The 24,438-nt window shown below is 39.9% G+C and overlaps 3 protein-coding genes across 7 annotated transcripts in view; 2 read left to right on the forward strand and 1 right to left on the reverse strand.

The window, feature by feature from the left end:
• Positions 1–9,421, reverse strand: part of LOC306911489 (dynein axonemal intermediate chain 1-like) — an 18,824-nt gene extending 9,403 nt beyond the window's left edge. The window contains exons 1-17 of one of the 4 annotated variants that reach the window (XM_079486885.1): positions 9,313–9,421; positions 8,730–8,837; positions 4,761–4,829; positions 4,577–4,669; positions 4,394–4,474; positions 4,186–4,312; positions 4,052–4,101; positions 3,793–3,948; positions 3,640–3,699; positions 3,415–3,543; positions 3,207–3,291; positions 3,001–3,118; positions 2,840–2,883; positions 2,502–2,749; positions 1,871–1,960; positions 1,730–1,778; positions 1,129–1,208 (exon numbers count right to left, since the gene is read on the reverse strand). In XM_079486885.1, coding sequence (XP_079343011.1) covers positions 1,129–1,208; positions 1,730–1,778; positions 1,871–1,960; positions 2,502–2,749; positions 2,840–2,883; positions 3,001–3,118; positions 3,207–3,291; positions 3,415–3,543; positions 3,640–3,699; positions 3,793–3,948; positions 4,052–4,101; positions 4,186–4,312; positions 4,394–4,474; positions 4,577–4,669; positions 4,761–4,829; positions 8,730–8,837; positions 9,313–9,315 — 1,590 coding nt within the window. In that variant the 5' untranslated portion in view covers positions 9,316–9,421. Of the gene's footprint in view, positions 1–1,128; positions 1,209–1,729; positions 1,779–1,870; positions 1,961–2,501; positions 2,750–2,839; positions 2,884–3,000; positions 3,119–3,206; positions 3,292–3,414; positions 3,544–3,639; positions 3,700–3,792; positions 3,949–4,051; positions 4,102–4,185; positions 4,313–4,393; positions 4,475–4,576; positions 4,670–4,760; positions 4,830–4,968; positions 5,172–8,729; positions 8,838–9,287 lie in introns of those variants that run through there. The other 3 variants (XM_079486887.1, XM_079486886.1, XM_079486888.1) reach the window with 3 other exon arrangements.
• On the forward strand, positions 5,211–8,197 carry stx2a (syntaxin 2a). Of its 2 annotated transcripts, none has more exons than XM_079486889.1 (9): positions 5,211–5,483; positions 5,730–5,792; positions 5,886–5,985; positions 6,297–6,371; positions 6,511–6,584; positions 6,762–6,870; positions 7,030–7,103; positions 7,178–7,315; positions 7,417–8,197. In XM_079486889.1, exons 1-9 carry the CDS (start codon positions 5,454–5,456, stop codon positions 7,582–7,584), a joined length of 831 nt encoding a protein of 276 aa, XP_079343015.1. In that variant the 5' UTR covers positions 5,211–5,453; the 3' UTR covers positions 7,585–8,197. The 2 variants fall into 2 exon arrangements, with proteins under 2 accessions (XP_079343015.1, XP_079343016.1); XM_079486890.1 differs by having other exon boundaries at positions 5,421–5,483; positions 5,749–5,792.
• The window catches only part of LOC306911491 (uncharacterized protein), a 26,023-nt gene continuing 9,972 nt past the window's right edge, over positions 8,388–24,438 (forward strand). Inside the window, exons 1-3 of the mRNA XM_079486891.1 lie at positions 8,388–8,519; positions 8,827–8,877; positions 10,703–10,818. Of these exons, the coding sequence (XP_079343017.1) occupies positions 10,762–10,818 (57 nt within the window). The 5' untranslated portion in view covers positions 8,388–8,519; positions 8,827–8,877; positions 10,703–10,761. The remainder of the gene's footprint in view (positions 8,520–8,826; positions 8,878–10,702; positions 10,819–24,438) is intronic.

Below are 24,438 nucleotides of genomic sequence, written 5' to 3' on the forward strand. Positions count from 1 at the left end.
GGCACCGCATCCAAAAACATAAGGGCTTTGGGCTTAATCTTAGGGATAAATCTGAAGAACGTTGAGATTGGTTGTCAGTCTTTAGGGAGACAGAAGGTCGTTTTTCCCCATCAGTAAGTCTCAGGCAATTCTGATATTTAATGAGTCTCAAGCACAGCTGCACAACATCTTAGCAATCTTCTGAAGAAGACAAGTGAAAGCTCCTTAAACTACCAATTTTATTGCATTTTATGCCTTGTGGGTGCTTGTGAGAAAATCCCATGCACTTTCTGATAGCATTTAGAAAAGTGCCTCCGCCATCAGTTATTTACTTTCCATTAGTTTGAGTTCTACTGGTATTGGTGTAAATCGGTGAGGGTAATGTGAATGTGTGATACTAGGAAACAGTGATGAGCCTGCAGATAGAAAAGCAGGCCTGTGAATTTTAAGATAAACCCTAAATCCCCTGGATGTTTAAAAGCTTGCATTAGCGTGGCACGTACAAGGCTAGTTCAATAATTCAGACACATTGCAAACCCTCGCTTGTTGTTTTTGATAACAGGAATTAACAGCATTGTGTGTCGGTTTTTGGAAAAGAAAGTCATTATGGGTAAAAATGTAAAACACAAAAAGTAGGACATGTGTTTCCATGTGATTTCAGCAATTTAGAACAAAACAAATCATGCAGAGTAACATGCAGCATACAGATGAGAAACAAAACTATGTCTGGTGCACCAAACTAAATAGTTTGAAGGCTTGTCTACCCCTGGCTGATAGAAAAAAACTACAAGAAGAGAGAGGTAGACAGACAGTTATTAGCCGAGGCCGCCCAGTACAGCTGAGATAGCGAGGAAATAATAAGAACACTTCCTCGCCACTTGATGAAAGGGGGATTATACAAACAGTGACTCCCCAGCAGGAGACAACCACCACAAACACAACAATGCAACTCTCCCAAATTCAAAGACACAAGGATAATGAGACTCGAGACTGCACATATCTTGAGAGAGCAGAATGTGGGATGATCCAAATCGTATCATTTCAAAACAATCTAATATGAATTGAGGTGTAGGGCATTTATAAACAATATAAATCAATTATAAATGTGTGATTGATGATCCGATTTTTTTGTGATAGTGGATAACTGACCTTGTGAATCTTTCCATCCAGAGTGCCAACAAGAAAAAGGTAGTCGATATGTTTATGGAAGTCAAAAGCAGTTCCACAAGCTAGACACAAGAGAAAATGTCTTTAACGATTAAGGGTACTATAATACATAGGTAGTTCTGGATGCTGATTGGTCGATACAGACTTAAAAAAATCTCTAACTGGGAACGTGACTGTTTAAAGATAAAGAATTTAAACTGATAGTTCACACAAAAATGGAACACTCTTTCCACCACAGAACACCAAAGAAGATATTTGAAAATAAGAATGTTGTTAACTGGCTCCCATTCACTTGGATTGGCTTTACATCCATTTAATTGATGTGAATGGGTTCTGACGCTGTTTGGTTACAAACTTTCTTCAAAATATATTTTGTGTTCTGCGAAAGAAACACATGTATACAGGTTTGAAATGATGTGATGGTGAATAAATGAACCCTTTAAGCATCTGGGCCGATATTATACAAATATCCTATCTTATGTTCTAAACAGATACTAAATAGATAAGATTTTGGGGATGTTTCTTGTAATACAGCCCTTGACTCTAGTATACAGTACCTGTGTGGTGTACTGTAGGTTCATACCTGTGCTGTCCAGTGACAAATTGATGATATCTGTGAAGACTAGCTCATTCTGAAATCAAAATGATCAGCATTTATTTCCAAACTCAAAAAATTTGAAAAACAATGACATAGTCGATTGCTAACAACTATCCCTTTTAATACCTTCACAAGAGTCCAAGACACTACCCGTCCATCAGAAGATACTGAGAAGAAGTTGTGATTACTGTCCAGATCATCTTTCTGCCACTTCACCTTGTAGAAAGATATCAAAATGAATTTCTGATTGGCCGACAGTCACAAAAGGTGTAACACAAGCACAATGTTCAGAATGGAAGACTAGTGTACTGAATGCTGTGCCGTATACATTGTATACTGACTACTATAATTTTTGCATATTTTTGAACAGTTTTGTGAACAACTGTCTTATGTTAAAATCCCATTGAAATGAAAAAAAAAAAAAAAAAAAACGTTTTTTCACGTGCCCTCATAATCTTCAGTTAAAATCTGAAAATGCTATTCCGTCCGGTGATGACTATCCATCTAAAATTATGTAAATTAGATGGCCTGGGCGGAGCATCAGTTAACTTATCCCCTTCAACTGTCCGTCGGCTCCCAAATCCATTTCAAAATGCAAAAGCTGTTTTTATACATCCAATCAAATCGCAAGGAAAATCCAAGCCACGCATATTTCCAAAATGTATAGCATTATTTTCAAAATGTAAAGCATTATTTTCATTTTATAAGTCATGTAATTGTTTTAACCAATTCTGTGATGTCATGGCCTCATCCTTACTTGCCACACAGGTTCTGTGTGTTTGCCCGTTTTGGCTGTGCTCATGTAAACTGGCTGATCGCTGCGTTCCTTGAGATTGTACACTGCAACACAACCATCATAAAAACCCACGGCCACCAGGTAGGAGAGATTTTCATGGATGTCTACACACATGACGCTTGAGAGTGTGGTGAAGATGAATTCTGGGTACGTGGGGTTTTTGAGGGAGTTGAAGAGGAGCATGCCACGCCCCTGTTTGGTGAAATCATCTAAAGGGAAGACGAAACACACTTTACTTCATCAGTTTGCCTACAACAGATCTCTTGAACAAACTTCTCCTTGAGATGAAGTAAACCTACATGTTCCAAGGCCAACTGCAAAAAAATCCTTGTGCTTTTGATTCCTAAAAATAAATGCAGATGTCATGCATATGAGCACCTTCGATTTTTTTTGTAACGCGCTGATGAATGCAAATCCAAATTTGTGCATTTCGTTAATTTTAGTACAGTGTGAAACTCACCAGCAGAGAGAAGTGACAGACAGACGTTTGGCTTTATCATACTGGAATTTCCACAGAGGGAGAAGAGTGCCCTCCTGCTCCCGAAACTCATCCGATGCGTCTTCAAAATACCTAAAATCTAAGGTTAGGATATAAAGACATTCACATAAATGTCTGTCAATATTTAACATAAAGTGGATACTGGATGCATTTGTAATAATATTTACCCTGTGCAACGTCATCAAATCGGTTCTGGTTTACCATATGCTCAATGATCTTGGACACCTTATTTATTTTGGTTATGTCATCACTCTATAACCAGAAAAAGAGACCTTTAGTACACTATTTTGTGCACAAACAAATGCTCTTTAAATCTTTTGATCCAGATCAATCAATTGGTTTAAATTTGATTTGCTTTCTGGGTAATACTCATACCTGAGTTTCTACTGTGATCATCTTCTTCTTGATTTTATCCTCTTCTTTCTTTGAAGGCTGAGTTTTCTGCTTCTCTTTATTTTTCTCCTGCTTTTGTAGTTCCTCTGCATAAAAGTCATATATTTCCCACTGCAGGAAAAGGGGGAGTGTAAGTATGTGTTATTCACTGTAATGCAGAAACCGTCCAGTTTTAATTTACCCGCAAAGAGGAAAATTATTTCTCACCTGATTGGCTGTTGCTGAGAAGTGAGCACGAGGAGGAGGTTTCGTTTGACAACTTCTTTCCTGCACAACAATAAAAAAAAAACTTATTTGGTGTTCTGAAATATCAAATGTCACAATAAAAAGTCAGTAGGTTCTGATGTGTCTGGCTCTCACTCTCGGGGGGTTGTTTAGAGTCTGAGAGGCTCTCTCGCTGAAGTCAAACTGGTTGGTGAGTTTCTGTTCTTTCTGGCCAGCTCTGATATCCACACTGTCTGGCCTCTCCTCGCCTCCACCATCCTCCATTTCAGCTGTATCCTCTCCTCCCTCCACCTGCAATGATACAGCAGCCTATTTCTCTAACATCTAACATATATAGAATATGTTTTGGTGTTATTGTTCCTACTAAAATGATTACTGAACATTTTTTCCTTACTGGTGTTTCAGGTTTTTCCTCCTCAGCAACCACGTCCTCTACTATCATATCTGAAATAATTTATTTCACAATTTGTGGTTTGAAGTTTTCTTTTCTTTTTGAATTTTTTCTTTGTCCTTTTTTTAACAACCTACCCTCTGTGACGCCTTGTTTGGCCACCTGTCTTCGAGCCTCATGAGAATCCTTATGCACAAGGTTCCCTTCCAATACAAAGTGAAAAGCCATCTGATCCACACTGCTGATGGGCTTGTAACAGCTCTCCTGAACAAAAACACATTGGTAATTATAGGCTAAAATCATGGTTAATGGAGCTTTAAAGTCACCTTTATAGTGGCACATTACTTTGAAGTTGTATCTGACGATATTCTGTGGAGCATGTGGATTGTTTGCTGTTAGTATTCGTGTAAATTCTTCTTTCAGCTCCTTTGGAACACAAGTAAGATAAATATGTTAATAATCATTCATTAAACAATTCTTAATGTAACATAAATACTGTAGCACCATAGGTTCTCCTGGTTTACTTACAGCCTCGGTTAAGTCCAGCTGGTCTGGGGGCTTTACAAGAGTCTTTCCCTGCATCCATTCTTCTTCACCTGTATCGATCCTATCATCATCATCCTATGGACAAAAACCGTTTTGGAAATTCAAGCTCTTTGTTCATTATATGTGACAATGCATAACATTCTGTTAAGTTACTTGAAAGTTATACCTTCTTTCTCCCGACCACTTTCACGCCCTTTGCCATAGGTGCCTTTGACTGGGCACGAGCATTAAATTCCTGCATTCGAAGGGCAAAATATGATGTCCTGAACACTTTTCAACAATGCAGTGTTTTTAAAGCAAACTAGCCGCCAAAAGTCTCGCTCCTGCATGTAGTAAGTCTGATAAAGAATATGATTATTAGCTTTTAAACCCACCTGTGTAGTTTTCACTGTGACATGTTTCTGAGGCACGGGCATGTTTTGCCTCTCTGATATGGATTACTGTAAATCTTGCAATTGACGAGTGTTTTAATTTAGAGTGTAAATAAGTTTGCACTAAAATTAATAAAACAACAGCATGCTAGTCTCCCTCAAACCGTCAGCGTCAGCTCTTGCCTTGTGTGTACAAGTTGCCTGGCAACGCCATGGACTGACTCGAGTCTGTAATGAGCATGCGCAGTGTGAGGTTTTCTACCTGTTGATTCACACGCATAACGGCATCGCTTAATTCATTGTTGTGAAAGTCAACCTTTACTTGCACACAATTTTACTTTTTTACTGTAGTTTAAAGGCTGGTATAGTTTGATACTTAATAAACACGTTTAACAGAAAGAATAAAATAAGACTGCGTGCGGAAGTAAACAAGGCGGGGCTTTGAGTCAACCGTCATTCTGTATGAGTTATTGTTCTCTACCGTCGAAATGAAGGACCGCCTGGCGGATTTGACACCCGTAAGTCCTAAAAACATTACTAACTATGTTTTTAGATTTTAAATAATTACGATCAGGTGTACTTAGTTTCACTATCGCAAAATAGCATTTATGCACATGTTCCTCCCGTAATGGAGCATCATTATTGTCCGTGAAAACAAATGTAAATTAGCGTGCGTGTTACACATTAAACGTGGTGGTTTGTACCATAGATATATGGTTTGTACGATCAGTTTTGGCTTATGTTTTGACTGTAAATCTGACCAGTCCCACGGTCGCCACACAGCTCCAGAGGAGACCAATGCTTTCCTAGAGGAATTCCTCCCTAAGGTTTGTGCTTTTAAGTTAGTAAATATTTGTTTATTTTCTGTCCATATGGTCTGTATATGGTCTTTGCGAACCTGGGATTATGCCTTGTTACAGGTAGATGAGGTTCAGAAGCTTATGAATAGGATTTCCCACTCTGTGGAAGAGGTGAGGTCAAGGCATCATACCATTTTGACAGAAATCAACCCACCAACGTGTGAGTACTCACAAACAATACATTGTTTGGGTCTTTTTATGTTTATGTATAATAAAGAGGAAAATATTTCAACCTGTAAAAAAACCATTGTAAGGACACAAAACCACAGAGACGTTTCTCAAAATATCTTCCCTTGTTTTCATCTGAAGAACGTCCGGCTTTAAACTACATAAGGGTAAAAAATGATGACAGAATAGTCATTTTGGGTCAACAGTGCCTTTAGGGAACTCTCTGTCTAGAAGGTATATAACACTTATTCAGAGTGACTACAGTCACTTTACTATTGCACTTTTACACATTTCTATTGACAGATGTGAGAGAGGAACTCGAGCAGTTGAACAATGATATCAAGAGGACAGCCGATGCCATGCAGGCAAAACTTAAAGGTGTTTAACTTGATTTTACTTATACAAACTATTTCAAATTATTCAATTTTGGGGGGCAGGAAGAGACGTCATTTTTTTAAGTGATGATTTGACTGGCAAATACTTTAGCTCATATAATCACAGTGCTTTTATTTGATAGATTTGGAAGGGAGTTTTTCAGAGTGTGAGAATGCAAATAGCGGATCTGTCTACATCCGCATCCAGACTACCCAGGTGATATATCACTGCCTATTGTACATAATCATACATTACTGATTCTCAATATTTGTTCCTCTATTTCATGTAGCATGGTTCTTACAATACCAAATCCAAAGCTTTTAATGCATTTTTAGTGTGTTTTATTATTTTCTTTCTCTCATTTTCTCCCTCTTTCATGTTGTTAATCCACAGCACATAGCTCTTTCGCTGAGGTTTTCAGAAATAATGAATGCGTACAACCAAGAACTTTTATCTTTCCGAAAAAACAGCAAAGAACGGATCCAAAGACAGCTGGAGATCAGTGAGTGAATTTACATACTTAACATCACACCGGAATTAAAATATTTTCCTTACCACTGCCTGTTATTATTTGTATATAATCCCAATTATGATCACCATTAGCCTCTATAGGGTTTCAAAAGATATTACTACTTACATTACTAATTACTAATTTATAAAGGAGGGAAATTCATCACTGAAGAAGAGACGGAGGTTTTGCTGCAGAATAGCAACACTTCTGTCTTTACTTTGGATGTAAGTATTAGAATGCATATCACAACTGTTTTGGTTCATTTCAGCTTTTGTATACACTAAAGCTCTGTGTTTAGAGTGTCCCAGGCCCCAACATCACAGGACAAACGCTGAATGAGATCGAGTCACGACATAAGGACATTCTCTGTCTGGAAGCCAGCATTCGAGAGCTGAATAACATGTTTATTGATATTGCCATGCTAGTGAGCAGACAGGTAAGCTAAATGGTGTCATTGAATGGATTTTTAAAATAGTTGTATATCAAATTAATGTACAAATTGCTTCTGTTCTGGAAACATTATTATCTGTTTTAAAGGGTGAAATGGCAAACAACATTGAGAAGACCGTAATGAAAGCTGGAAACTATGTAGAACACGGGGAAAAAAATGTTAAAGAAGCTGTGGTTTACAAAAACTCTTGGCGGATAAGACTGCCCCCTTTACGCAGGTCATTCAAAAGCAAAGCTAAAAGCAGTGACCACTGATGGCTCCTCAGCACTTTATCCAGTGTCTTCAAAGGTTTCAGACTATGGAACATGTGCTACTTTTAATGGTGGTATTTGTTCTGTGCAAATGACAAATTCTTTGTGATTTCTTTCTGAAAAGCAGCACTACTTTGACTTCCATATAGCTTTATTCCCACCAGGATAATGTTTTATCTGTTCATCGAACTTTAACCTCTGTCTGCTTGCAAATGTTCTCGGTGGCTTCCCCTCAGTGTAGTTAATGATTACTCATGCTCTCTAGGGCTGTAGATTCTTCTAAAATAGACAGCACTAGCAGATTTCTGTATAAAAGCCCAAAATGTTGTTTTTCCCTGAGATTTCATGCAGCTGTTTATGAGCTGGTGTCCACTGGTTACACGGTACTCTTACATTCTCTGTATGACTTAATTCCTAATCATTCTTATTTATTTATACTTTCGGAAGGCCTTGACCACACGTATGAGATGTTTTTATTGTTTGATAATGATTTAATAAAATTACATTTGTGTTAAAATTGGTCTAAATTCAGCTTTCTCCTCATACACCCAAGCATATATATTATATATAAGGATAGTTCACACAGAAATAAAATTCTGTCATCATTTACTCACCCTGAAGTTGTTCCAAATCTGTATGCATTGCTTTGTTCTTTTGAAGAGGATTTTTCGAAGATTGCTTGTAACCAAACTGTTCTTGGGCACCATTGACTACCATAGTTGAAAAAATTACAATGGTAGTCAAAAGTGCCCCAGAACAGTTTGCTTTCCTACATTCTTTAAAATATCTTCTTTTGTGTTCAACAGAACAAAGAAATGCATCGAGTCATTATTCCTATGGTAGTCAATGGTGGCCAAGAACTCTTTGGTTTCAAGCATTCTTCCAAATATCTTTCTCTGGGTTCATCATATCACAGAAATTCGGAAAACAACTTGATGGTAAGTAAACAAAGACACAATTTTAATTTTTGGGTGAACTGTTCCTTTAAAAGAGACACATGATAAAGACATGAATAGTTCCTATTGTGTTTCCTGCTTCAACTACTGTAAATGTACAGTATATCAGCCAGCTATTAGCATTATTAAAGAGCGCGAACCACAATACTTCTGTGTATGTACTGTAGACAAGTCTGTGGTGTATATGGTTACCCATAGTTGAAAGGCAGTGTTTGTTTGTACTTCATTGCTCAGTTTGACTTGTATCCACCCATTTTCCCTCTGTTCTGCCATATGGTCACCCATCAAGTGATGACTGGCCTGAAAGCAGCACAATATGAAGATGTTGGCGCTCCGTTTGGTGAGTGGTTACAAAAAGCAGGTAGATTTTGCATCATTCATGGAGAAGGTCCAACATGAACGTCTCTAGGCCTCACACTGTAAGTTTACAATACAAACAGTAGAAACAGTTCTAGCGTGAGCTCGGACGGGTCTGAACTTGCAGCACAAAAAGAGACGACCGGCAAGGTTTACGACTTGTACGTTTACATGTACGCGACTTTAAACAAGCAGTCGATAAAACATTGGACAACACAAGCAATTGTTCAAACAACAGCAGACTCACTGCACACACTGCAAAGTCCAAGAGCAAAACTCGAGTAGTACAAAGAAATCAAATTAAATGCACTAATAAGTTAGATGGATATTTTAAGAGCAGTATAAGCGTTCAAGCAACACAGAATGAGTGTTGAAATGCGTGTGGCCACTGACATTTCACGATACACTTGATAAATACCATGACATCTGCTGGAAGTTCGTCAGGGACTGTTAGGTTCAGTATGTTTTTAAATATGCTGAAACAAATGTAACAAAAGACACCTGCTGTTGTTATAATGACTTCAGAAAAGCGTACTTTAGCAGGGGGTGCGCACCGCATAGATCTGTGGCGCCCCCTCCTGGCTGCGTGTTTGCAATATGGTGCGCATGCGTGAAGATGACATCGCGTATTTAAATCTGGACCATGTGTGTCTGTAGTTCGCTCCCTATTACATTTCTGTTTGAGGGGGCAGCAATTATACTATATTTTGTCATCGAATACACTTATTTAATTACATAATGCAACGAATGTCATTTGTTCGTGTAATGTAGGCCTATCAAATTTCCAATCAGCATTATTTAAATTAGTATATAAAATATTGATCTATCTCCCAGCCAAATGAAAAGGTACATCTGCTTCATAAATCACGTATGATCTATTATGATTTTTAGATTATGACACAAAAACATTTTGTAATTGTTTAGGGGTTGGTAGGAAATATATGCCAGCGCATGTTAAACTTAACATAAATCTCTCTCTGGGTAACCGGTCTCAAAGTGGTCGTGTGAGAATGTAGTGACAACGAGTGAAGTGAGCCACTTGCAAGGTGGTAAACTAAAGGCAGGTGTCGTGGATTAAAAGGTCAGGGTTCAAGAACAGCCATTTTCTTGCCACTGAACAGCAGGGCTGCGTTCAACCCCGACAAAACCGTTTTTTTAATGAACTCCATGTTGTGATGATGCAAGAGTTGAACTATGGCAGCTGAGAAGGCCATTCTTTGTGTTCTTTTTAATGTAAGTTCACAAGTACACATTTTGGAAGCCTGATGAAATTGGTATAAATACGTGTTGAATACTGCAAAATAAATCTCTTCTAATATCTTAAATTGTTGCGTATACCGAGCTGCAGCAGACACATTTAAACAACTTGACTTGGACCCAATGTGCAAGCTGTCTCTTTAATACCGTGTGGGTTATACATGTTGCTGCTGATTGGGCAGACATTCTTGACACACCCACCAAACAAGAGAAAACATATCTCAAACCCGTTACAAACGGTTTCCAGGAAACTCATGTCGTTCAACCCGGAAACCGTGGAAAAACGTTACGCACCGGTTTGAGCTTGAACATGCCCCAGGTCTCTGTTTTCTGTTGCACCCAGATACACTTCTGTTAATATATGATATTGGAAAAAGTCTTTGAATGGTTCAAAGATTATGTATAAAAGATAATTTCAACAGACTTTGTACACAGAATGTAAACGGATCTCCCTGCTCATTAATTTGAATAGAAATGTGAACAATATCTTATGCGGTATGTAAAATGATTCTGACTTGTGTTTGTTTCTCTTTGTGTGTGTATGTGTAAAGATGCGAAGTCAAAGTATTGATATAGCACAGCTTCTCAGGCAGTCACAGACTGAACTGCCATGGATCTGTCAATCATATCAGCACGAAACGCCACTCATGTCAGGACCAAAGATAAGGTAAGTGATCCAGACTTACATTTACCCAAAGTGTTTAGTGTGGTGGCCGCTTGGTGTCACAAAGCTGCACCGGAAGATGCAAATAGAAAAAAACACCTGCAGATTCAGAAAGCATCTTCATTGGTTTGGCGACACATGCCCTGCAAATACTCGCATAAACACAGAAACGAGCTGCAAATTCTGTCAACACAAACAGAAATACGCTGCAAATGGCACAAACCACTACAGAAGTTTTTCCAGGGGACTCCAAAAACTGATACACCTGGTTGGGACGCGCATCGTATCACTGTGTCCATATTGAATAGTGAATAATTTAATAAAGTAAAAGTTAAATGGTGTGCTTACGTTATGTTAGCTTAAGTTACTCCCAGGAAAAATCAAGTAAAATTATAGACAGCTTTTGCTTAATTGTTCAAATCTTATAAAATCCAAAGGTGTCCTAAGGAAACCTACGTTAAGAATGTTAACGTAAACAAGCAAAAACCTACATTCAACGTTTTTCGACAACAAAGAGTATCAGTCCCAATATACGTTTTGTCGACAACTCCACCTACAAATATATTATAAATATAATTTTTTTATTTGCATGTCTTTCCTTCCGTTGCAGCACTGTGACACCCGGCCACTATAGTTTTATCCATTTAAACAGTGACAAAGAGCTTCAAACAGTACCTGTTTTTTGCCTTGTGGGGATGTTGCTGTTTTTATCTCGTTTAGATAACATTGATGATTATTGTACACAAGGTGGCGCCATTCTTCAATATTTACATATACGCACCGCCTAGCATCCTCACCCACCAATCAGAACCTGGTCTCCTCTCTTGAGAATGGACATGGCATCTTAAACTGATGCATTTGTAGAGGAGTGCCCCAGTGCGGGGGGAGGGGGGCAGTCTGCACTACAGGAGCAGCTGGGGTTGCTTGGCAACAGAGCAGAGAAGACTGTAACACATTTGTACACTGTTTCCCTTCTCCTTCTTTTTTCTCCTCCAATGAGGTCCGTTTTCTTAGTGCAGAGAGTGCCTACCGCTCTGTCTAAGTAATCCCCCTTTAATACCCCTGTGTGCATTAAAATCTGATGTAACTGTGTGATATTTTGAGACCGTGAACTGAAGTTCCCCTGCTCTGGTGTAGCTCCCGGCTGAATGGAGCAGAACACCCCTGTTTTTTCCTTCTGTTTTTTGAGATAACAAGAACAAATCCCAGTAGGGAGAATCTACAATATGAACATTTGAGTTTTCAGGTGGCATATGGAGAAAAGGATGGGTCACGTAATGATAGAGAGAATAGACACAGAACAGATTCTTTGCTCTAATCCGTTAGTCAAATATTTTCAACTAACTATGATGAAAGTCAGGCATAATAGTATATAAGTATTTCAAGTTAAATGATCCAAAAAGACCTTTTCTTGGCACGTGTTTTGGAGGAAAGCCGCTTCTCCAGCCTTTGCAAGTTTAAAGTGAGTAATGCTAAATAGTACATACTGCATTGGTAATTAAATAAAAAATATTAAGTTAAAATAAATATAATGAACATTTATGCTGCAAATACTTACTAAATAATACAATCGTCTATTCTGTTAAAAAAACCCCACCAAAATTATAATAAATATTTTTTTGTACAAATTATAAGATGCTTTAAACTGGTCTTGATAGTGTTGGAAAGGCCACGCATGAAAAAGCTAAATGATTTACACATCAGTAATGGGAGTGTCTCCACACATCACTGCACTCCATGCGTGAGTGCGGGATGAAGAGAGAGGGAGCCCGTGTGTGCATGCTGGATGAGAGCAACAGAGCATACCATGGAGCATGCGCATTTCTCTGTGAGCGTGTGTGTGTGAGACAAAGAGAGAGGGAGTGTGCGAGCAAGAATAGGAACGAACAGTTCTGTTGCACCACTCTTAGCCTGGAGATGCTCTCGCGCTGTCAGTCTCGTGTTCCAGCTGAGGGCTTCTGCAACGACACGCACGCCCACAAGCGCAGAGCCGCACGCACACACACAAACACGCAACGCAGACGTGTCGTCACTGCCCCGGTCCTTGCCACTCCTGGCAGCCGGTGATATAACGGAGTGGGAGCGCTAAGGAAGACAGCGGCTAAGGTACAGCACACACATCAACACATCATGTTTAATCTGAATGAGATAGCAGTAGGAATGGTAATGTGTGTGTAGTGCCGTGCTGTTACTCTTACATGTCGTTTCTTCTTGGCACAGCTTATAGCACGCCCTGTTTCAGTATAGGTTGTGATGTATTGCGAGGCAAGGCAGGAGAACAGATGCATGGAGAGACATTTGACCTGACAACATGTGGAGACAGGTGGCAGAATGCCTTGTTGCTCGATGCTGCGGTTCTGGAGGAAGTTTGGAGGCTGCAGATGCAGATATGAGTTGGCTGTGTTGCTAATGGGGTTGCTTATGGTGTATTCAGTATGTGGGTATCACAGGCTAAAATTGCAGGTATCTCCTTTCAAAATACAGTAGTATTAATACAATGTTCGTCTGTGCAAACCGGGGGGTGTTTTCACAACTGCATACACCCTGTTCCCAGAGCAGTCGACACACAGCTGGACTGAAAAGTCTCTCCTCGGCTCATTTTCCAAATTAATCCCGCCACTGAGGTGTTCCATTTGTGAATGGCCATTTTTCTTTGCCGGGTGGGTTGACGGTGCACTTGATTTGTTGGTCTAATGGTTCATTAGCTCCCTGCTTTTATGCGTCCGTCCCACTTGCAGGATTTTGATGATGTATTAGCTGGATATAAATGCGGTTATCCAATCCGTGTTCCTGTAGCTCTGCTGGCTGTGGCCCAGGCCGTTTTGGTAGTGGTGGGGCAGTAGGTTTACGGGCTGTTACTGAATCTGCTAATGTAGTGAGGCACGGAAACCAGCTGGAGACCTGGCACAGCCACGGCATTGCAATTGGTAGTATTACTACTCTGATACGGCAGACTGTTTTCTCAGATTATGTAAGATTCCTAAGTAAAATCCACACAGACACACATGCACGCTCAAAGCAGAAGGGAGAGCTTTGAAACGCGGATGATCCCTGTGTGTTATTAAGAACGGTTGGGTTTTTTGGCAAAGACATTAAAGACCCAACGACTGGCAGTTGATTTAAGAGTTTAAAGTTGTGTTTAAACCCTAATTAGCATCTTGCTGTTTTCTCATTATGAATGATGCTATTATTTGATTCGCCAGCTGTAACCAATAATGGAAAACAGAGCAAAAATCCCAGAATGTGTTTGTTCAACATGTTCTTTAGGGCTGTTCAACTGAACTTTTTTCCTTCCTAATACAATGGTGTATTTGAAAGAAAAATGCTGTATGAAATATGACAATATATTGTGAGGTGCATAGAGATAGGATGTATATTTGAGCTTGTCAGGTTGTGCTTGTTTGAGCTAGGGCTGCAAGATATTGAAAAAAATATGAAAACTTGCCAGATAATGCTATAAACAATACGATAATCTAATCAAGTTTGTAAACAATATGAACATTTATTTAAACACAAAAAATTATTAAACAACCAACATACATGTTTCACATTGTTATTGGTCTTTCACACATTAGACACAATCTCTCTGTTATCTGCACCTAAAGCTTTCCTATACATAACTTAGAAATGTTAAAATTCCTCCGTTATTGCAATGCAAACCATCGAAATATGCATATTGTGACATGCACATGTTTGATATTTCGATAAATTCAATATCCATGTTTTGCTTCTTTTTTTCAAAGCAAGTTATTAGACATTTTTTAGTTATGATAAACTAATACGGTTAAAACGCAATATCAGGTTGAATCTGTTTTATGAAGGCAAATTTTTGTCATGATCTGCTCAACAGCCAGTTTTTTCCAAAATCTTTGGAAATCTAAACTGAACAGGCAGTGCCATTTCCATGAGTCAATATCTAGTCACAGCCCACACGGATGAGCTCACACAGTCTGGGCTTTAAACAATGCACCTGCTGCTGATGTCATATTGGTACCAATCAAAATACTTTTTGCCCTGCATCCAAAAACCTAATTTATATATTTGCGTGAGTGCTTAGAATAAAAGCCAGACAGAAAAACACATTATACATTTAATGTGAATATATTTATTCTGGCTGAGTTTTATTGTCCACCAAGTAAGTAACCTAGGGGTGATCATCTGGTTTGGCATCAGATCTTTTCCAATGCAGTGATTTAGTCCTCTATTGCTTTTAACATTGCACAGTTGGCAAGTAAAAAGCAGCAAACATTCAATAAACTTGGCGGGATTCTGAGCAACCCAAAGTGTTGGATGTAGTCTAGTACCAAAACAATTATTGAAGTTTTGAAGTTCCTCCCACTGCGTTAACTAATTGTCTACTCCCTTTCATACTTTTTATTTAATGTTTAAGATTTAAAGCTGAAGTGTGATATTTTTATGGCCCCAAAGAGAATGCAACGGTAATGTTTTGGATAGATTTCCAGAACAGTTTACAGAAGTTGCTGTGTATGTCACCTCTCTTTCTCCGCAGTTGAAACAGGACGCTCTGCCCTGGCATCCGGCGTCTTACGCATCTCACCACGTGAATCGTTGCCGCCTCCTAGAGGAAAAAAACAGAGCCCTTAAACTAGAGCTGGCCGCCCTTAGACAGCAGAAACAGCAGCAGAGATCTTGGGTAAGTTGCTGTGTTTTTGTAGCTTTTTATGCTAGCAAAAATCACACTCATGGACTAATGGATTCCAACAAACTTTCTTGTCCTTGCGTGAGTGGAAGCAACAGGCCTGTGAGGTAAAATGCAGAGGAAGTCCCTGAAGTGACTGCTGTGTCCCATGTGGTACTATGTGATGCTGAAGCTGTTGCCCTGGCAACTAGCACGCTGGTGAGGGAGGACAGGTTGGTAATGGAAAACCGACAGACCATAATAATGGCTTTTGTTACAAGACAAGGTTGCAACAGATCAGCTTCTTCCTCCTATGTGGAGATAGGAAGTGACATGCGGAAATTTAACTTGAGCACTATTAAAAGTTTGAAAAAAGCATGATGTACAGTAAACTAAGATCTGCTGCCTATTTGATACACCCTAGAAATGCCTTTCGATCTCTACCCCACCCCAGTTTCTAATAAGGAAATATGTTAACAAATAAACATACTGAATATTGCTAAGTTTAAGTAGCACTGGAGATCTCCTTGCCTTTTAAGCCCTGGCTGCGACAACGCCACAGTAGGTAAATCGTACCATCAATTATTTACTTCAAAAGTTGTATTATTAATAGGCAGGGGAGACCATGTACATAATTCTGTGTTTAAGGGCACTCTCATAATGCATACATAGACATACAATGGGTTGTGTGTTTCTTAAACTATTCTTATTGATATGCTTTGATTGGTACGCAAACTTGAAGTCGCTGTTCCTTTCTCCAAACCTGCCTCAAGTCCTACAGGTTTTTAAGGAGATAGGAATATAGAGAGTGCCAAAGCTGGCTTTCATCCACTTTCTAAATGACCACACCTCTTCATTTATAAGCTTTAGCCATCAGTGATTGTGACATGCCAGACAAATATGGTGTGACAGTCCTATGGCTGGTTGCCAGGCGACAGTCTCTGACGGACAGCAAAGAGAGTGAACTTGTGGTGAGGAATGACCTTCTCCTTTATCGAGGAAGTGTTGTACGCCCACTGCCGCTCACAAACTGCCCACCCGATCTCTATGGCACGGCCCATCCTGTGGAAAAGCCTGACTGTAGCCGAATTGTTTTCATGATAATCACAGTCATGAGTATAATAACAAATGCAGATAATTAATACAGAGGAATAATTGTCCGGAGAGAGACACGTCTTCTTCATTAGCTAAGCCGAAGTATGTTTCGGCTAAGACTGAATGTGATGTCTTTACAGACGTTGCCAGTGAGGATGTTGAGACAGTTATTTCAGAAGGGTTGGGCCCTGGCTTGCGTTGCCATGTTCCCTAATAGAATTAGACTCAGACACTGATCTTTTAGCCAGGCCATGCTGTTCGCTTAACTGTATTTTCCTCTCCACTTCATCGACCACTAGAGTCATTTAAAGCAGACGGTGAGCTCCAATCCAGATTTCTGTTTCAGAAATTAGACGAGGGCAGAAACCATCAGCGGTGATGCTTGTTGTAAACATAAATGCTGACTAATCTTGTGTATTATCGTCCGTCTCAGTTATGCAATAGATTGATGTGGTGTTGAGTTTAAAGGTGTTGTGTGTGATTTTTTTTAGAGGATCAATTGGCAGAAATGCAATATAATATACATAACTATGTCTTCAGATGTGTATAAAGACCTTACATAATGAAGCATTATGTTTTCATTACCTTTAAATGAGCAATTTCTATCTACATACGCCGCAGGTCCTCTTGGATGGAATTTGCCATGTGTCAGCCGCCTTAATGCTGCGAAAGGGAGGGACGAGCGGTGGAGTGAGCAGTTGGTTGCTGCTTGCAACCTCACCGCTAGATGCCGCTATTTCCTATGTGACCCTGGATCACAAAACAAGTCTTAAGTTGCACGGGAACAATAAAAAAAGAAGAGATGGATTTTATGTCGTTTTTGAAGGTTGTGAGAGATGCGGTTGAACGGATCCTGCACAGTAAGGAGATTGACAGATTGCCCAAATCAGCTGTGGCCTGGTGGTTAGAGAGTTGGGCTTGCGATCAGAAGGTTGCTGGTTCAAATCTCAGTGCCAGCAGGTCATGACTGAAGTGCCCTTGAGCAAGACACCTTACCCCTGATTGCTCTGCAGTAATGTGTCACTGTAAAAAAAAACTACTTGTAAGTCGCGTCTGCCAAATGAATAAATGTAAAAGTAATGTAAATAATAAAGGAGCTGAACTCTGCTACAGTCGTCCACAGATCCAGAGACGCACGTAGGCTGGGCTGCGGGACTGGCACTGGAGGGTAGTGGTGCAGCTGATGAGGGTGAGGCGAGCTGATTGACCAACTCTGAGACAGAATACAGGGTGGTTTAGGCGGAAGAAGATGGGTTGTTCGTGGGTGTGGACAATCGTTGTTTTGTGGTCTTCTGTAACAGTAGTCAGAGAATAGACAATGACAGAGGTGGTAGAGTGAATGTAAATCAATTTCAACTCTAAACAGGAACCAGGAACAAAAAAAGGTAATCCACAGGGTAAAAACGTGCAAAATCCAAGAACATCCAATTGGGTAAATAATCCACTGAACATTACCAAACACGATCAAAACATCAACGGAACAAGAGAACAAGGGTCAAAACCATCCACGGGATAACAGAATACGTAAATTTACAACTAGACCAGACAAAGACTACAGGGTAAAGGGAGAACATAGTGTCTGGTTGATGAGGTGCAGCTGAAAATCATTCGAAATCGGGTGAGCGGAAACGTGTGTAGCGTTGAGAGCGCTGATGCAGAGGGCGTGGTCGACGGAGAAGATTTGACCGTCACTCTCAGATTCCAGAGACTTAAATGGCTGTATCTCTGCCAGATATTGTCCTATGCCTGGAGGCAATCCATTTTTTATCAGTAGCTTGTATTGAACTAGTTTTTTGAAACATCATCTTCAACATATGATCTGACCACTAGTTGCACTGGTTATATTAATAAGTGCACTGTAAGATGCTTTGTATTTTTAAGAGAGTAATGTAAATAAAACAGGTAAGCAGTATTTATTATGTAGGTTCATTTTTTATCTCTTGCGCAATTTCGTAAAACCCACTGCATGATGCTGAAGTCATATATTAAAGACATGATTGGCCATGGGGAACAATATTTTGACCTCGGTTCCCCTGGAAAGCAATTTTCAAAATTGATTTGTGCCTGCCGGTTGCCAAAACAGAATGACACAATGCCAGTAAACTAAATCCTGGGGTTAGAATTCATTCCATCGCTACTGGTAAATTTTCATTTTTGAGAGACTATGGTATGTGCGTAGTTATATATATTTATCCATGATGTACTTTATTAACCCCCGTTTCAATAATTCTTGCCAATAAAATATTTGCATCTTCTTGTAAGGAAGCCTGTACCGTCTGCCATACATTTTACTCTCTAGAGAGCACCTCCCACACTGTTCAGCTCCCCACATCATGAAACCTTCTTTCCTTTCCTAAAGATATAACAAAGACTACAACGTTACAGAGTTCTGAAATTCTTTTAAATTGAGTTTTTATTCATATAAAATTAATTTAATACAAGTAAAGTACAGTCCATTCAGATGAAATATTTAATGTTTAAAGTGATAGTTCACCCAAAAATGAAAATTCTTTCATCATTTACTCACCCTCTTATTGTTCAAACCTGTATGACATTCTTTCTTCCGTAGATCACAAAAGGAGATATTTGGAAGAATGTTGGTAACCGGTGCCTGCACTGTTCGGTTATCAACTTTCTTTAAAATATATTCTTTTCTGTGTTCTGCGGAAGAAAGGAAATCGTACAGGTTTGAAATGACAAGAGGTTGCGTAAATGAGGACACAATTTTCCTTTTTGCGTGAACTTTAACTGTTATATAATGTGGTATTTGTATTATTTGTAGATATTTGGTTTCTTACCAAAAGAACAAACGACATCTAATATCATGTCTTACATTGAATTTGTTAATGTGCTTCTCTTCATTGTTCCTAGTATTGTGGAATGCATACAGTATTCACACCTTTTAACTGTAAATCTTTACAGAGTTATTGCATGCTTACATATGGAATCCCAGAATTGTATCTGCAGTTTAAGAGTTTGTGGTACAGTATGATGCTTCGTATCCATAACGTTTACAGATGTTCGGTATATATGTAAACTTTACTCTTTATTTCACGGTTAAAAATATATTTCATGGTAACAATCTCCGATTAAAATTCGTTATCTCATTTTCTTCGATTCATTTAATTAATTTATTTATTACAGTTAATTTGAATGCTCAGGATAGTTTAAATGTAGGTAAGTTATGAAAATGTACTAAAGATATCAAATTAAGTTCTGATAATGAGATTTATTATTTATTTATATTTATCCTCTGGCTAAGTCATATGTTTACAGCAGGAAGATAGACAACATGCATATCAATGAAGTATGAATATATGAAACAACCAATGAGCATACATGTATATGATTGGTGTTATATGGTGTTCATGGGGACTGTACAGTAACGTTAGGTCTTCATCGCTCCACTTCACTCTATTAGATGCCCACTTTTAGTGTGTTGCGACTCTCTGTCTTTAGGTTTGTTTATTCTCGTGCTTGTCTTTTGCACTGCGAGACTCTGGTGACTCCACACGCGTTTTCCCAAAACGGTGGTTTACGGCGCGTCACGACAAAGCGATCATGTGGCGAGCATCATCGCACATTTCAACCCAAGTTTCACCTCGGTTCGCCTAAAGTTGAACATGATTATAACTATCAGACTTCTGAAATATGTGGGAATTTGCCTATTTGATTTGTTAATTTGTTATGGGTGAATTAATTCACATGTTTTTTCATCGTAACGTCCAACTTGCAGAGCACCACGTTTTTATCACACGTGTATGTGTGAGTGCAGGTATACTAAAACGGGTACATTCACCACAGAAGGTGCTTAAAGGAATTCAGTAGTTCATCCAAAAATAATGCCACAAACCTGTGTTTGACTTTCTTTCCTCTTTAGGACACAACAAATATATGTCAATGGGGATTTGTTTGGTTCTCTTTCAAACATTCGCTCTGTATCTCAATATGGGAACGCCTCTGACATGACAGATCCTGGAAGCACCAATGATACCACATCTGTCAGCTGACAGACCAATCACAACATTGATGCGGGAGTCCCGCCTCCCTGAAACATATACCACTTCGGGTGATCCCTACTTCATTCTCGATCTCTTCCCCTTGAAGATCTAATTTGAAAGCTATCTCTCAGCAGGCACTGTCAGGAAAAATTGGCTTTTTAACAGTTCTTAGATGAGCCGTCAAGGTACGATTTTTACGAATGGATTAATGCGTCCGATAATAAAGAAGACCCCTGCCTTTCTGCGTCGCTTAAGGAGGAGACTAAACAGCCCCTTGCGTCAAGCAGCTTGGACGATCTCTTGGACGTAGTCTCCCCTTTACTGCCTACTATCTTCGGGTCCTTAACAGTCGACAGAGAGGAAGAGGATTACGATGACCAAGCGATCACTCGTCTTTTGGAGGAAGGAGAGGAGGATGCAATCTTCCCTCCAACTCCCTGCCAGGCAGCGCGTTAAGCCATGGGTCTCCCAGCCCAGGTGGAGTTCCACCTGCTCGAAGTGTGCCGGAGGGCAATGGCAAAAAAATCTATTGACTGGCCATCACAGCATGCAGACCAAAGAGCGGAGAGAGATCTGTACGACGGGAAGAGGCTCCTGTCATGCGCCCCCGGCCGTTAAGCATCTTGTTCCTGCTGTCCCGGCGTGCGTTTCAGAAATGAAAGTGAGACGGGGTCAGCTGTGGCCTAATGGTTAGAGCGTTGGGCTTGTGATCAGAAGGTTGCCGGTTCTAATCTCAGTACCAGCAGGTCATGACTGAAGGGCCCTTGAGCAAGACACCTTACCCCTGGTTGCTCTGCAGTAATGTGAAACTGTATAAAAACTACTTGTAAGTCGCTTTGGATAAAAGCGTCTGCCAAATGAATAAATGTAAAATGTAAATGTAAAGTTTCTGGGATAAACCATTTTCCTACAGAGTACCTGTAAAATGATTTTCGTTTTACAGAAGGTCTACCGTTCTTCTGCCCGGGGGGTGAGGGCTCTTAATGCTACCTCTCTCCTCAAAGTTTATCAGGCAGAGCTTATAGAGGAGATGGGGAAACAAATGGATGCTGGGACACCTGCATTATTGTAGTTCTCAACCTGAGAACTTCCAGAGGCACGGTCCAGAGCTGTGGTGGGAGAGCAAGCTCTCTGGCTGGGACTGTCAGGGCTGTCAGACAGAGAGACGTTGGACTTCTTAGATGCTCTGGTTGAACCTAAAGCTCTGTTTGGGTGGTCAGTCACTGCTATGCGACTGCAGTGTGACCTCCCTTGTAGGTTCCAGACTTGAGAGTCCATTTCTCCCCCTCCTGCAGAGAGAAGGCATTGGACTTGGGAATTGGGCAACAAAAGTTCAATGTGTTGTACACCCCTGGGTTTTATCCACAATAAAACAGGGTTATCGTCTGCAGTTTGCTGCAAAATCACCACTTTTCGAAAATGAGTTGATGTCAACAGCAAAAGGGGAGGCAGCTCAAATTTTGGAGGAGGAAATAAACGTTTTATTTCGGTTGTACCGCTGGAAGATAGCCATCCTGGGTTTTACTCCCGGTATTTTGTCATTCCCAAAGATGGCGAGGTCTCCGTCCCAAACTGGATTTACAGAACCTCAAAAAAAACCAAGTTTTTGATAGTTCCTTTCGAGCTTTCATTAGCCCCAAACGTGTTCAGCAAATGTGTCGAAGCAGCGCTCACTCCGCTATGAATAGCAGGTCTCAGAGTGTCAGCCGATTTGGACGATCTCCTGCTCTGTGCCCCATCACAGCAAGAGGCTGAGATAGATACAAGATGTTCCATTTGGAAAGCTTAGGCTTCAAAGTGAACTGCTTAGTGCCTACACAAGAAATTATCTACTTGGGTCTCAGACTGCACTCGCCCCGATTTGTATATATGGCAAAAAATGCTGCGTTACTATATTCCAATTATGTTATTTTTCTAATTAGCTCCCTCTAAGCCTGTGCCTGCTTCATATCTGCATGAAGGTTTGGTAACAGATGGGCGGGGCCAAGGCTTGAGGAGGTTGCGCCCCCTCAGCAGTCTATTTTCCTCAGTGCTCTTCCCACTCCCTCAGTCTCATCCACCCGTGCTCAACATCAGTCACTCAGGGAGAGGATGGAGGGTCGGCCGTAGCGTATGGTGGGGGAGCTGTGTGCTTTGGCTTCTGCTGCTAGCAGCAGGCCTTGTAAAAAGAGAGAAGCAGAGAGAGAGAGATAATGTTACTGCCATCTGACATTTGCACATCCAGAAGAAGCAAGAAATGGAAGAGAGAGATAAGGCAGAAGAGGAGACAATATTTTCTTAGCAGGTTAAAACCATTTGGAACTAAGAAGTGAGACGGTAAATATGTCCTCCTTTGGTTTTTCTCTCTGCTTTATTACTCTGTTTTTTTACTTTCATTCCTCTGCCGGGAGCTTGGCTGTGGGGATTCCGATGTGTGTTTCTGCATGAGGAGCTGTGCAGCATAGTAAAATCCCTTTCTCTTCATCTTCTGCCTTTCTCTCTCTATAGCTGATCTTAGGTGGGAATCAACACAGTTTATGCATTTTCATGCTTTTAGAAGCACAGACTATAGATGTTGATGTTGTGAGAATTTAAGTGTTTCTTTCTCATGTGCTTCTGCGGAGCATGCTGTTTGAAATGGATTAGCTTATTGAAACAAAGGGTGTATGTTCAGTGGATTTCAAATGTTTTGAACTAATTGATAATCTAAGATTTTCTAATTTAAACCTAGAAATGAGCAGGATGTTTGTTGCATTGACCATGTTAACTCAAAATTGACAGCAGACAGGAACATGTTTTTGGAACATCAAATTCATGCTGGGATAGCTTGGATCATTTGTATAAAGTTGTTGAGTTCATGCAAGCTTGAGAGCATGCTGTTATTGAATTACAGGGAATCTGTAGACTTTGTGAAATAATGTTTAAATGAATCAAAACGCAGAATAGATGCATTTAATTTGTGGTCTTCGAAATTGTATTTTAACAATACAAATCTTTTGATTAGAGATCTATAAACCAGTATTTCTCATCGGTCAAAAAGACAGGTGGAGATTAGACGTTTGAACTGCAATCTTATGTTTGTTTTCCAGTTCGTCTTGACCAAATTACACTTGCCATTCATAAATTGTCAAAAATATCTCACACTCCATGTTCAGCTTTCTCAGGTCTTTTTACAGACTCTGCGCTTCAGTCAACTTAGGCGGCCATGTGAATGAATACATTATTCTGCAAGATGAGAATACGTCAATCAACACATTATGCAGACATAAGCACATTGCGCGGGCGGCTGTCTCAATGAATTGCTACATCAGTTGCTTACAAGAACGCAGATTTTATTGCATAGTGTAAGCACAGCCCATAATATTGCTTCTGAATTTACAGCATTAGTATTGCATTGTATTTTCCCTTTAAAAATTTAATTACAAGAATCTTAATGTAACGTACACTCTGTTTGTCCTAATTAAGTGGCTCTTCACTTGAGGATGTTTGTGAGAGTTTATCATCCAAATGAGAGCCCTCTACTTCCTTCGAATACATTATGCTAGCATACATTCAAAGTCAGTCAGGATGTTCCCGAGTCTTGAGTCAGAGCCAGATTCATCTCACTGTTTCTTTTTTGGGACGGTGGGGAATCAGGCTTAAATGGCGGTGCTCTAATACCAGCTATCAAGCCATCCTGAGCGCCTTTGAAATCTATGATGCAGTCAAAGTGATTCTCTCTGCCTTCGTTCCAGTGGAGAACACATGTTTGAATGCCTCACAGCTCTGCCTATGATGTTTAAATGGTAAAAGAGGAATGATCGAAGCAAATGAGATTTCTTTGCATTATCTGAGAAACATCAATGGTTGCTGCCACTATACAAGGGCGTTAACAAAGTGACCTAAGATATTAACCCAAACTGACCCCAG

Source organism: Barbatula barbatula (assembly GCF_947034865.1).
Source record: "Barbatula barbatula genome assembly, chromosome: 22".
Lineage (NCBI taxonomy): Eukaryota > Metazoa > Chordata > Actinopteri > Cypriniformes > Nemacheilidae > Barbatula > Barbatula barbatula.